Source organism: Theropithecus gelada, chromosome 1 (genome assembly GCF_003255815.1).
Source record: "Theropithecus gelada isolate Dixy chromosome 1, Tgel_1.0, whole genome shotgun sequence".
In the NCBI taxonomy this organism is placed as follows: domain Eukaryota; kingdom Metazoa; phylum Chordata; class Mammalia; order Primates; family Cercopithecidae; genus Theropithecus; species Theropithecus gelada.
This window is the reverse complement of record NC_037668.1, coordinates 183,086,745-183,101,470: the sequence shown is the minus strand read 5'-3', so window position 1 is coordinate 183,101,470 and position 14,726 is coordinate 183,086,745. Positions and strand designations below refer to the sequence as shown.

General features: G+C 37.3%; 1 protein-coding gene and 1 pseudogene across 1 annotated transcript in view; both read right to left on the bottom strand.

Annotated features, from left to right (window-relative positions):
* SHCBP1L (SHC binding and spindle associated 1 like) overlaps positions 1 to 14,726 on the bottom strand; it is a 46,935-nt gene that overhangs the window by 26,092 nt on the left and 6,117 nt on the right. The window contains exons 3-5 of the mRNA XM_025368317.1: positions 6,722 to 6,936; positions 5,852 to 5,938; positions 5,561 to 5,779 (exon numbers count right to left, since the gene is read on the bottom strand). Of these exons, the coding sequence (XP_025224102.1) occupies positions 5,561 to 5,779; positions 5,852 to 5,938; positions 6,722 to 6,936 (521 nt within the window). The remainder of the gene's footprint in view (positions 1 to 5,560; positions 5,780 to 5,851; positions 5,939 to 6,721; positions 6,937 to 14,726) is intronic.
* Positions 8,516 to 9,197, bottom strand: LOC112634332 (annotated as a pseudogene).

Here is a 14,726-nt window from a genome sequence, read left to right as displayed (position 1 = left end):
GATTTTTCATATTTTAAAACAACATTGGATTCCTGGGATAAATCTCACCTTGGTCATAGTGTCTGATCTTTTTATATGTTGCTGGACTCCATTTGTTAGTATTTTGCTGAGGATTTTGTATCTAAATTCATTAGTGATATTCGTCTAGGTTTTCTTTTCTTGTGATGTCTTTGCTTTTGGATTCAGAGTAATATATTGTCTCACAGAATGAGTTGGGAAATTGTTACCTTTTATTTTCTGGAAGAGTTTTTGAAGAATTAGTGTTGATTCTTCTTTAAACGTGTGTCACAATTCACCAGTGAAGACATCTAGTCCTTGACTTTCCTTTGTGAATAGTTTTTTATTTGCTAATTCAATCTACTTAACTTGTTATAGAGCCAGTCAGAATTTCTGTTTCTGCTTGAATCATTTTTGGTAGATTGTGTCTTACTAGGCATCTGCTCATTTATTCTAGGTTATCTAATTTGTTGGGTTGAGTTATTTATACTATTCCTTTGTAATACTTTTTATTTCAGTGTAGGTTTTTATGTGGATGTAAGTTTTCAAATTAATTGGGTAAATACCAAGTAGGACTGCAACTGCTGAGTCCTATGGTTAAACTATGTTTCGCTTTGTAAGAAACTGCCAAACAGTGCTCTAAAGAGGCAGTACCATTTTGCATTCTAACCAGCAAAGAATGAGAGTTCCTTTGCTCAACATTCTCAGTAGCAATTAATATTATCAGCTTTTTTTTTTTTATTTAGCCATTTCTAATAGGTATGTAATGGCATCTCACTGCTGTTTTAATTTGCAATTTACTAATGACAAACGAGGTTGAGCATCTCTTTATATGCTTTTTTGCTGTCTCTGTATCTTCTTTGGTAAGGTGTCTATTCAGATCTTTGCCCATTTTTAATTGGGTTGTTTGTTATGTTTGAGTTTTATGAGCTCTTTGTATATTTTAGATACAAGTCTATCAGACATATATTTTGCAAATATTTTCTCCTAATCTGTGGCTAGTTTTTTCATTCTTAAAAGTGTATTTTTCAGGGCAGTTTTCAATTTTAACAAAGTCCAACTTACGACTTTTTTCTCTCACAGAACATACAGTATTGTTGTGGCATCTAAAAACCCACTGCCAAACACAAGAGTATCTATAATTTCCTACAAGTCTTACGGTTTTGAGTTTTATGTTTAGGTTTATGGACCACTTTGAGTTAATTTTTGTGAAAGGTCTGTATCTAGGTTCACGTTTTTGGATATAGATATTCAATTATTCCAGCACCATTTGTTGAAGAGAATATCCTTTCTCTATTACATTTCTTTCACCCTTTGTCAAGTCAGTCTACTCTATGTGTGGATCCTATGGACTCTCTAATCTGGACTATATAAGGACTCTATTTATGGACTCTATTTCCTTCCACTGATCTATATGTCTCTTCCATTAATCTATTCTTTCACCTATACCATACTCTTTTGATTACTACAGCTTCATAGTAAGTCTTAAAATTGAGTAGTAGTAGTCCTTCAACTTTTTGGCTATTCTAGGTTTCCTGCCTTTCCACATGAGTTTTAGAAAGTTTGTCAATCTCTACAAAATATTTTGCTATGAATTTCACTGGGATTGCACTGGATCTACGGATGAAGTTGGGAAGAACTGACATTTTTTAAATATTGGGTTTTCCAATCCAAGAACATAAGATATCTCTCCATTTATTGTCATAAGTGTATTGTAGCTTTCTGCATTATAGGTCCTATATTTTGTTAGGTATATACCTAAGGATTTCACATTTTTGGTTCTATTGTCAATAATTTCTAAAATTTAAAATAAATTGTTCATTGCTGGTTTATAAAAAAGCAGTTGATTTTTGAATATTAACCTTGCTTCCTGTACACTTGCTATAATCATTTATCGGTTTCAGGAGTTTTGTTCCTTTTTGATTCTTTGGGATTTTCTACATAGACAATTATGTCATCTGCAAATATAGTTTTATTTCTTCTTTTCCAGTCTTCAGACCTTTTGTTTCTTTTTCTCATCTTATTGCATTATTTAGAACTTCTAGTATGAAGGTGAATAGGAGTGGTAAGAAATTGTTAATCTTCCTGGAGAACCAAACCCTTTATCATCATGAAATGTCCCTTTTTATCCCTGATAATTGTCCTAGTTCTTAAAGCTGCTTCATCTGAAATTAATATAGCCACACCAGCTTTTTATTAATTAGCATGAGCATGAAATATCTTTCTCCATCCCTTTACTTTGAACATATCTGAATCTTTATAAAGTGGGTTTCTTACAGGTCACATATAGTTGGGTATTGTTTTCTTAAATCCATTTTCATAATCTCTGCTTTTTTTAATTTAGATCATTTACATTTAAAGTTATTTTGACATAATTAACATTTACTATATTGTAGTTGGTTTCTATTAATACACAGGTTGCACCTGTCCTTTGTTTCCTTTTTCCCTCCTTTTCTGCCTCTTCTAGTGTTTTGGTTGCTTTTTGGGTTTTTTGTTTTGTTTTGTTTTTTTGTTTTTGTTTTTGTTTTTGTTTTTTGAGACACAGTCTTATTCTGTCACCCAGGCTGGAGTGCAGTGGCACTCCAGCTCACTGCAACCTCCACCTCACAGGTTCAAATGATTCTCGTGCCTCAGCCTCCTGAGTAGCTGGGATTACAGGCATGCACCGCCACACCTGGCTAATTTTTGTATTTTTAGTAGAGACGGGGTTTCGCCATGTTGGTCAGGGTGGTCTGGACTCCTGACCTCAGGTGATCCGCCCACCTTGGCCTCCTAAAATGCTGGATTACATGTATGAGCCACCACACCCAGCCCTGCCTCTTTTAGCTTTAATTTAGCATTTTATTTTGTTCCTTTGTGTCTACTCTCTTAAATCAATTATACTTCCTTTTTTTAAAAAAAAAATAATAATAATATTTGCCCGAGAGATTGCAACATATATTCTTAACTAATTTATGTCCACTTTCAAATAACACTAAACTACTTCACATGTCATGAAGATACCATATAACAGAGTATTCCAATTCTATCCTCCCATCTTCTATGATATTGTTTCATTTATTTCAGTAATCCATAAGCTTTAATTACCTAATGAATCATTACTACTATTATGTTAAATAGCTATCTTTTAGATCAATCAACAATAAGAAAAATAGAGGCTGGACACAGTGGCTCACACCCGTAATCTCAGCACTTTGGAGGTCGAGGTGGGAGGATCACTTGAGTCCAGGAGTTTGAAATCAGCCAGGGCAATATAGTGAGACCCTGTCTCCACAAAAATAAAAATAAAAAAATTAGCCAGGCATGGTGGCACACACCTGTGATTCCAGCTACTCAGGAGACTGAAATGAGAGGATCACTTGGGCCTGGGAAGTCAAGGCTGCAGTGAGCCATGATCACATCAATGCACTCAAGCCTGGGTGACAGGGCAAGACCCTGTCTCAGAAAAATAAATAAATAAAATAATAATAAAATAATTTATTTTACCTTTATTCATTTTCCCACATTGTTCCTTACTATATGCAGACATGAGTTTTTGTCATTTTTCTTCTCCCTGAAGAACTTCCTTTAACCTTTCTTGCAGAACAGGCCTACTAATGATAAACTCTCAGTTTTGTTTTGTTTTGTCTGAGCAAGTATTTCTTGCTCACATTTGAAGAATAATTTCACTAGATACAAAATTCTAGTTTGGTGGTTCTTTCAACATTTTGAATATTTCTCTCCACTCTCATCTTATTTTCATAGTTCCTTCTGAGCAATTCTTGTTCACTATAGTAGGTAATGTGGGTTATTTCCTTTGTCTTCCTTCAATATATTTTTTCTTTATTTGTAGCTTTATGCAGTTTAAATATGATATGCCTAGGTGTTGATTCTTTGATATTTATCCTGTTTGGTGTTCTCTGAGCTTTGTGGATCTGTGGTTTTGTGTCTGTATTTAATTTTGGAAAATTCTCATCATTATTAATTCAAGTATTTCTTCTGATCCATTTGCTCTTTTTCTTCTTCATCTGGTATTTCAGTTACAAATATGTTAACAGCTTTTGAAACTGTCCCATGGTTCTTGAATGTTCTCTTCAGTTTCTTTCATTCTTTTTTCTTTGCATTTCAGTTTGGGAAGTTTCTATTTGACGAATCTTTAAACTCATTAATTCTTTCTTCCCGCAATAATAGATCACATATCCCAGTTATTGATGAATTTTAAATTCTCTGACTGATGAATTCCAAAATCATACCTGAGTCTCTTTGTGATACTTGCTTTGTTTCTCTGCACTGGTTTTTTCTTGTCTTTTAGCATGCTTTATAATTTCTGTTGAAAGCCAAACATGACAAGTCAGGTAACAGAACAGGTTAAAAGGCCTTTAGTGTGAGGTTTTATATCAATCTGGCCAGGCTGTATTTAACGTGTACTATAGCTGTAAGTGTCAGAAGCTTCAAATTCCTCTAGTTTCCTTGTTTTTGTCCCCCATCTTGTCTTTGTGCTTTTTCTTCTTCTTTTTTTTTTTTTTTTTTTTTTTTTTTGTGACAGAGTTTCACTCTTGTTGCCCAGGCTGCAGTTCAATGGTGAGATCTCGGCTCACCGCAACCTCCACCTCCCAGGTTCAAGCAATTCTCCTGCCTCAGCCTCCCAAGTAACTGGGATTACAGGCATGCACCACCACGCCCGGCTAATTTTGTATTTTTAGTAGAGACGGGGTTTTCCATGTTGAGGCTGGTCTCAAACTCCTGACCTCAGGTGATCCTCCCACCTCGGCCTCCCAGTGCTGGGATTACAGGCGTGAGCCACCACACCAGGCCTGTGCTGCTGCTGCTTCTTTTATTTTTTTCTTTTAAGAGACAGGGTCAAACAACAACAACAACAACAAAGAGACAGGGTCTTCCTCTGTTGCCCAGGCTGGAATGCAGTAGCATGATCAATGCTTACTGCAGCCTCAAACTCTTTGGCTCAAGTGATCCTCCTGCCTCAGCCTCCCAAGTAGTTGAGACTACAGGCACATGCCACCACATTTCTAGCTAAATTTAAAAAATCTGTTTGTTTATTGTAAAGATGGGACCTCAATATGCTGCCCAAGGCTGGTCTCAAACTCTTGGCCTCAAGTGATCCTCCTACCTTGTCCTCCCAAATTGCTGGGATTACAGGTGTGAGCCACCATGTCCAGCCTGTCTTTATGCTTCTTTTAAAAACTGTTCTGTAGACAGACTCTGTCTATGTCTTGCTACTCTTTTAGCTATAATCCAGTTATCTTATTTGGTTCACATATTATATATAGAGGAGGTCTACCTCTTCCTTTCTTATGCTTTGGCCAAAATCAAAAGAGTTAAAATGAAAGATAAGGAAGGAAATGGATTAATGAGTTCTTTTGGTCAAAGAAAAACAATGATTTTAGTGAATTCAGCTAATACCAACATAATTTTCCAATACTGATAGTTGTACCTTGTGCTTACCTCATAAATTAGACATCTAATTTTATACTTCACTTTAATCAGAACATATACCACAAAATAAGTGCTATGATAAAATAACCATGTAAATTTTGCTTCTATTTGAAATAGAGCAAATTATTACCGGAGGCGTAAATCTTCCCACATTTTCAATAATCCACAGAGCATGACTATCTCATAGTATTTTTTCCAGCATTCAACAGCCTCTGCTGCAGATGGATCTTCTTTAATATTGCTCTGATACTCAATGAGTTCGACACGTTTGTTTTTATATTTCTCCAAAGTTTTTTTAAAACGTTGTGCAATAGGACCAGGTATTGTTCCATCCTGTATATCACACCACCTGAAAATTATCAACATAATTACAATGTTTATTTTTTCTAATGTGTGGCATAAGTTTATAAACTATACTTACAAATTAATTCTTTCTTCAATAAGTGCAGTGTAATTCTCACAACTTTCTTCATCATCCCAGTCTCTCCAAAGAAAGTCATAAAAAAACCTACGATAAACCAAATTAAGATGACAATAATCAAAAAGAGCCACTACTGATTTAGAGCTAAACAGATATTCTGATGTCAGAATTCTCTACCTCAATCTTAATTCTTAAGCAAAATATTTTTAAATGACCTTTGAGTCAACTAAAATAAAAGGTAAAACTTTAAAAATTAGATGACTTGCATTCTATTTTAGGTTATGGTAAATGAGATAATGAGTGGGACTGTAAAATTCCGTTTCTAAATTTTATAGATTTTGGCTATCATTTGCTCAAAAAATAAATAATATGTAAGATACTACCAAATGTGTATGGGAGGAAAACATTAGAAAAACAAAAACATGCCAAAAAAATATTCCGTATTTTGTTTGTGGATAGCTTCCCTCAAATTGTATCAACTTATAAGAAGCAATCATAATGTGAATGATGATATCTAGTATTTGTAATGCCTTCAAATTTGAGAAATGAATGCTAATAAATTTAAGATGCTTAAATATGAATAGAAGTTAATGTTACTTATTTCAAGAATTCTTTTAAATTTTATTTTTATAAAATTTAAGATTAAAAAATTGCAAACTTTTCATTACCCATATATAATGTTTCTGCAAGAAAATGTTTTTACTAAAAATTACAAATACAATATGTTAATTTAAAATGGATAAATTTAATCCAGCAGTAGTGAATGAAAATTAAATCAGTAAATGCTTATAAAGTGATTATATGAGCAAAACTTTCACATTAACTTTTGGATATGATAAATTTAACTTTCAAAAGTAAAGGCCCTAATACCTGACAACTTCCAAGGCCAAAGCAATATCATGTATATCAGTATCTTGTCCCTCAACAGGATACACTTCCAAAAGAGGCACACTGTGTTCCAGTTCCTCCAAAATTTCATCAACCAAATCTCTTGGAATATTTGCAATGTTGGAAGAAAAGGGCTCAGCAACAGAAACAGTAACTTTGAAACGAGATGATGAGTCTTGGTATGGTTCACAAGTTACCTAAGATAAATGTCATAAGAGATGTAGTTACAAATACCAGTAAACCACAGGATTTCTTTCTCATATATAAACTCATTATAAAGTTTCTTCTTTTAAGTTTATGACTTCTTCAACAATCAACATATAGAATTATAGATCAATATTAAATATACTATCAATAGTTTTTCAAACCCTACTTCTTAAACACATTTTTTTCAGTTTCATGAAAGGAATTCTGTATCTCCTACATTATTTGTTTCTAAGATTGAGTTGCCAGACTTTGAGATTTCATAAAACAGTGTGTATGTGTATATATATATATATATATATATATATATATGGCAGGGTCTTACTGTGTTGCTCAGGCTAGCGTGCAGTGGCTATTCACAGGTGTAATCATTGCACACTCATCCTCGAAGTCCTCAGCTCAAGCCATCCTCTTACCTCAGCCTCCTGAGGACCTGGGACTACAGGAACATGCCACTGTGCCCAGTTAATATTATCAAAAAATTTTTGAACACATTTTGCCATAAAAGCATGTTAAATATAATAAATCATAATTATAAGCTTCCAGTGGGCATCTAGCACATAGTAAGCACTGAATAAAGTATCGAAATAATAAAAATGACAATGATAATAACAAAAAAACAAATAAAATACCAAACAAATAAAGAGCATGCTAAAAAAAAAAAAAAAGGCCTGCTATCTGTATTACACCATTGTTGAAGAATGGCTATTCAAACATTTAAAAAAAAAAAAAAAAAAAAAACAAAAAGGAAATAAAGAGTAAAATTCTTTTTTTTTTTTCAAAATTGAGATTTTATTGGTCGAGGATCAGTACAGACATTTCAATTTGTACACAATTCTTAACATACGTAATGAAAATCTAAAAAGCCACTTATTGTAATTCTTTTTAAAAGTTATTCCAGTGACTTTCCAGCTTAAAATTTGGAAGCAAATTTTCCTTAAGAGGCTATCAAGTACCAGTATCTTCACATGTTGGTCAGCTGTTACATACGGGCCACCAGTTCACAACTGAATAGCACCTACATTACATATTCAAATTTGTAAACTTTCACAGCACAGTAACAAAGTTATTAGGAAAACAGGACTAACAACCAAAGATGTTAGAGAGTGCACACAATTCTGACAGGGAGAGCCATGATCAAAGAGTGGTTTTCTTTAGGAAAAAATTCTACTAAACAACATGGGACTAGAAATAATTAAAAATGTTGAAGACAATAAATGCAGGACTGACTCCATATTGCCATTTAATATGCTTCATATTATAGGATATAAAAACTAACCTCCCACCTATGGAATGTTAAGCTGACACACGAGACAGTCAAAGTCTCCCATAATTCAATATCCCACACTACTTTCCGGTTGTACCAAAAAATAAACAATAAGCAAATGATTCCACCTCTTAAAAAAAAGCATTTACACTTAAAAAGTGGGATGAGGTGGGATTCCCTCCTTCTTAAAAATGTTTCTAGAACTACTAAAAAATTGGCATTTACAAAATAGTTGATAAAATATTCCTCTGGATTGCACAAGAAGGGAGACAGGGACCACTGGTAAGACATGTGTATGGTATTAATCAGACTTGGGCTTCTTTCTCTCCTGCTTCATGAGAGGCTGGACTCTCCTCAGTTTTCGTTTCCCCGTTTTCTGCAGGTAAATCTTCTTTAGTTTCTTGGTTAGCCACTTCGGCCTGTTTCCCTTTGCTCCCCTTTTCCCTTTTGTTTGCACGTTTTTGTCTGAAGATTTATCCTTCGCTGCTGCCTTTTTCGGCTTCACTTCCACTTTTGCAGGAGGTTTAGCAGACAACCGTGCCGATCTCCTCTTGGGCTCTTCTTTGGCGGCCCCTTCGGCGGAGCTGACCATCCTCTTGGGCATCCTGGCGGCAGGGAGGGCGTGTGCCGGGTGCCTGCGGGCTGCGGGGCGCCCAGAGCCTTCGGGAAACTGGGCTGCCTGGCCGCTGCCACTCCTCCTGCCTCCCGAGCTGCTGAGAGCCACCAAGAGTAAAATTCTTAAGTTGATTTAGCTTCATGAACAATATGCTATATTGTTTATTCATCTTATTTCACCATAGTATGGTGATACTTCCCTGTACTTGTCTGAAAATCAGTGCTTCAGAACCAAAGTTGATAGTTTTTTAAAATTTAATAAATTACATATTAATACAAATTTCAAAATGTTGGCACAAAATTAGTGTTAACACAAACACTTCCAAAATCTGTCCTGAAAATTTTCAAGTACAGCCAATGAAATTCTCTATTTTTTGGTAGAGTTATGTCAAAAAAATATTGTAAGTATCAGCAAGTGTTACATCATCAGGACCTAAAACAATAATCATTTAAATACAGGAAATATTTTCGAATCACTAACCAAACTTTGAAATACAAAGTTTATAGTTAATTAAATATAAATTCTATTCTTCAAAGCAGTTATGGGACAGAAGAAAGCTTAGAAAATAGAATAACAATTTAAAACTGGGTGTTTGAAGATAATAAATGATCTGCAATCCATATTTGTGACAAGACAAAAATATATTTCCAAAGAATCATTATGAAATATGATACTGAGCTTTATATTTTAATATTTTAGTTCTCTCTCTCTCTTTTTTTTTAAGAAACAGGGTTTTACTCTGTTGCCTAGACTAAAGTGCATTGGCACGATCATAGCTCACTGCAGCCTCGAACTCCTGGGCTCAAGCAATCCTCTCCACTCAGCCTCCCAATTAGTTAGGACTACCTGTGCCACCACACTCGATTTTTTTTTTTTTTTTTTTTTTTTTTTGTTACAGACAGGGTCTCACTACGCTGCCTAGGCTGGTCTTGAACACCTGGCCTCCAGTGATCCTGCTGCCTCAGCCTCTCAAAGTGCTAGGATTACAGGAATGAGCCACCAGGCCTGGCCTAGTGTGTGTGGTTTTTTTTTTTTTTTTTTTTTTTTTGAGACAGGGTCTCACTCTGTTGCCCTCGCTGGAGTGCAGTGGCTCAATCTCAACTCACTGCAACCTCTGCCTCCCGGGTTCAAGTGATTCTCCAGCCTCAGCCTCCCAAGTAGCTGGGATTACAGGCATGTGCCACCACAGCCTGGCTAATTGTATTTTTAGTAGAGATGAAGTTTCACCATATTGGCCAGGCTGCTCTCAAACTCCCGACCTCAAGGTGATCCACCCGACTTGTCCTCCCAAAGTGCTGGGATTACAGGCGTGAGCCACTGCACCTGGCCTGGCCTAGTTTTGATTTTTTTTCAGTATTATACATGCATATGGTTTAGAATCAAATAGCTGCACCAGGTTTGTGATGAAAAATAGAATTCAGGCTGGGCGCGGTGGCTCACACCTGTAATCCCAGCACTTGGGGAGGCTGAGGTGGGTGGATCACCTGATGTCAGGAGTTCAAGACCAGCCTGGCCAACGTGGTGAAACCCCATCTCAACTAAAAAATACAAAAATTAGCCAGGCATGGTGGTGCATGCCTGTAATGCCAGCTACTCAGGAGGCTGAAGCAGGAGAATCACTTGAACCTGGGAGGCAGAGGTTGCAGTAAGCCGAGATCACACCATTGCACTGCAGCCTGGGCAACAGAGCAAGACTCCTTCTCAAATAAATAAAGAAATAAATAAAAGAGGCCAGGCAGAGTGGCTAACGCCTGTAATCTCAGCACTTCGGGTGGCTTAGGCAGGCAGATCACCCGAGGTCAGGAGTCTGAGACCAACCTGGCCAAGATGGTGAAACCCTACTAAAAATACAAAATTAGCTGGGCATGGTGGCATGAGCCTGTAGTCCCAGCTATCCAGAAGGCTAAAACAGGAGACTCACTGGAACCCACGAGGCGGAGGTTGCAGTGAGCCAAGATCGCGCTATTGCACTCCAGCCTGGGCAACAGAGTGAGACTCCATCTCCCATCCAAGTACTAACCAGGCCCAACCCTGCTTAGCTTCCGAGATCAAACGAGATTGGGTGCCTTCAGGGTGGTGTGGCCACAGATGATACTTCATCTCAAAAAAAAAAAAGAAAAAAATATAATTCCTTGACAGTCTTCTATCACCCTCTAATTCTTGCTCCTCAGAGGCAACCATTTTTAACTCTTTTAGTTGATTATTTTTTGACATTTATATCTTTATATTTAAATAATATGCTCATATTGCTAATTAAAGTTTTGTTTCCAGTTTTTGGCACTGGATATTGACTTCCAACTCTGAAAGATAAGAATTTATTTGTCTCTTTCATTTTCCCTCATTTCCATAATACACAACCACTCTTTTCTGGCCTTTCATTCACCAGTATGGTTATATCTTAAGTATTCAGCATTTATCTTAATATGTTTGAAAACTGTGATTCACAGGTGAGCCATACGGTGTGAGCTGATTTTTCTTTCCTGCAAAAAATGTTGTTTTCCCAGCAGTCAATAATTGTATTGCTTTTCGTTTGCTCATTTTCTTTTCTTTCTTTCTTTCTTTTTCTTTTTTTTTTTTTTTTTTTGAGACGGAGTCTTGCTTTGTCACCCAGGCTAGAGTGCAGTGGTGTGATCTCGGGCTCACTGCAACTCCTCTGCCTCCTGGGTTCAAGTGATTCTCCTGCCTCAGCCTCCCATGTATCTGGAGCTACAGGCGTGCGCCACCACATCCGGCTGATTTTTGAATTTTTAGTAGAGATGGAGTTTCACTATGTTAGCCAGGCTGGTCTCGAACTCCCAACCTCAGGCAATCCACCCACTTTGGCCTCCCCAAAGTGCTGGGATTACAGGTGTGAGCCAGTGCACCCAGCCATTTGCTCATTTTCTACGTGGCTTTCATTAATTTAGCCCCAAATTCCTTAAGTTGTAAAAATCTCTTTTCAATATGTTCAAAGCGAATAGATTGTGTTTGAAATAAAATACTGGTTTCCTTTTATTTAAAGCACTCTTCCAGAGTTCTCTGACCAGTTCTAATCTGAACTGGCTCTCTAGGCCTGCTATGTACATAGCTGTTATCACTTTGCCATCATCCCAGGAATTCTCTTTGTTTTTCTCTTATGTTGTGGCTTCTCTACATTTTGAATCTGATGTCTTCATATTTCTTGATTGTAGTGACATCCATTAACTTCCTAAGAAAGGGTGCATTGGACATAACTTTTGAGACCTCACATATTTGAAAATGTCTTTTTTCTACTCTTCACTTATAGTGTGACCAGGCATAAAATTATACGGTAGGATATCACTTCCCCTAAAACTTTTGAAAATATATTTTCATAGCTTTTTAAAACTAAGAATTACTTTCAAAAAGTCTGGATTGGGTGAGGTGGCTCACATCTGTAATCCCAGCACTTTGGGAGGCTGAGGCGGGAGGATGTCTTGAGGCCGGGAGTTCCAGACCAGCCTGGTAAACATAGTGAAACCCCATCTCTACTAAAAATACAAAATTAGCTGGGTATGGTGTCACATGGCTGAGGCATGAGGATTGCTTGAGCCTGGGAAGTGGAGGTTGCAGTGAGCCAAGACTGCCCCACTGCACTCCAGCCTGGGCAACAGAGTAAGACTCTGTATTTAAAAAAAAAAAAAAAAAAAAAGGCTGGGCACAGTGGCTCACACGTGTAATCCCAGCACTTTGGGAGGCCGAGGTGGGAGGATCACGAGGTCAGGAGATCGAGACCATCCTGGTTAACACGGTGAAACCCCATCTCTACTAAAAAATACAAAAAATTAGCCAGGCGTTGTGGCAGGCGCCTGTAGTCTGGGAGACTGAGGCAGGAGAATGGTGTGAACCCAGGAGGCGGAGCTTGCAGTGAGCAGAGATCGTGCCACTGCACTCCAGCCTGGGAGACAGAGTGAGACTCCTTCTCAAAAACAAAACAAAACAAAAAAGTAAAGGTCTGATGTCTGATACCATTCTACCTCCTGATTCTTTATATAAACCTATCTTTTTTCTCTCCAGAATCTTACTGAACCTTCTCTTTGGCCCCAGTATTCCCAAACTTCACTATGTGCTGGACACTAAGTGGGCCCTTTCAGTCTACAAATGTATGTCCTTTGGTTCTGAGAAACTTTTACAATTTGACAATTTGCTTTCTTCTGTTCTTGCCACCGACCTCTTCCCCCATCTCTCTTCTCTCTTCCTTTCTTCTCCTCCTCATCTCCTCTTCACTGGTTGATCCACCCAGGCTCTTTCTGTGGTCAGTCAGTATCATGAAGTCTTTTTTTTTTTTTTTTAACATATGATCATACAAAAATATTTCAAATCTTATTCCTGGATGGATATACCTTAGTTGCCTGTGTTCTAGAAGCACAGTTGGAGGGTAGAAGATAGAGGATCCCAACATTCAGTACCAGTAAATTTTAATGCAATTCCCTTCTTCCCAGTGGGAGTACTCCCACCCTTAACCATGCTTCTCAAGTTGGCTTCTTAAATTTGTAGGTTTATATCTTTTGCCAAATTTGGTAAATTTCTGCCATTCTTTGAATATTTTTTAGCCCTCCCTCTTTCTTCTCTCCTTCTGGAGCTCTGAAGACATGAATGCTAGGTCTTTTGTTATAGTCCAACATGTCCCTGAGGTTCTGTCCTTTTAAATCTATTTTCTTTATGGTGTTAAGATTTGATAATTTCTATTTTTCTATCTTCAAGTACAATAATTTTCCTGTCTTCATTCTGCTTTTTGTTGTCGCTGTTTTACACATGTTGATGTTTCCAGGTTGTTAGCTCTTCTAGTACCCCATCTAGAATATATGATGCAAAGAAAAGCCCAGGTGGCTGGGCACGGTGGCTCACGCCTGTAATTTCAACACTTTGGGAGGCTGAGGGGGGTGGATCACGTGAGGTCGAGAGTTTGAGACCAGCCTGGCCAACATGGTGAAACCTCATCTGTACTAAAAATACAAAAATTAGCCAGGTGTGGTGGCTCACGCCTATAATCCCAGCTACTTGGGAGGCTGAGGCAGGAGAATCACTTGAACCCGGGAGTTAGAGACTGCATTGAGCCGAGATCGTGCCACTGTGACAGAGCGAGACTCAGACTCAAAAAAAAAAAAAAAAAAAAAAAATCACCATGATCACCTTAACACCTAAATCCTTTTCTGCATTTCTACACTTGGATCTTAGGCAAAAGGCCAAGAAACAATGTTTCTCCACATTTCTGATTTTCATAGAAGAAATTTCCAGAAATAAAGTGCTAGTTTAAAGTTCTTGATATATTTTGCCAAACTGCTTTGTGCAGAAGTTATAAAAAATTTTCTTAATTTCTGGACCATTTTATAACCAAAATTAAGGATATGCTAGATTTCCTTCCAATCAAGTACGGTTGATCCCTGAACAACACATGTTCCAACTGGATTGGTCCACTTATATGCGTATTTTCTTCTGCCTCTGCTACCCTAGCAACAGCAGGACCAACTCCTCTTCTTCCTCTTCCTCCTTCACAGCCTATTCAGCATGAAGACAACAGAAATGAAGATCTTTATGATGATCTATTTCTATATAATGAATAGTAAATACATTTTTCTCTTTCTTATGATTTTTCTTTTATGAGACAGGGTCTTGCTCTCAAATTTCTGGGCTCAAGTGATCCTCTTGCCTCAGCCTCCCATGCAGATAGGACTATACGTGTGCACCACCACCCAGCTCATGTTAAAATTTTTAGTAGAGATGAGGTCTTGCTATGTTGCCCAGGTTGGTCTCAAAGTCCTGACTTCAAGCGATCATCCTGCCTTGGGCTCCCAAAATGCTGGGACTACAGGCATGGACCCCTGTGCCCTGCCTTTACAATTTTCTTAATAACATTTTCTTTTCTTTAGCTTACTTTATTGTAAGAATATAGTGTTTATCAT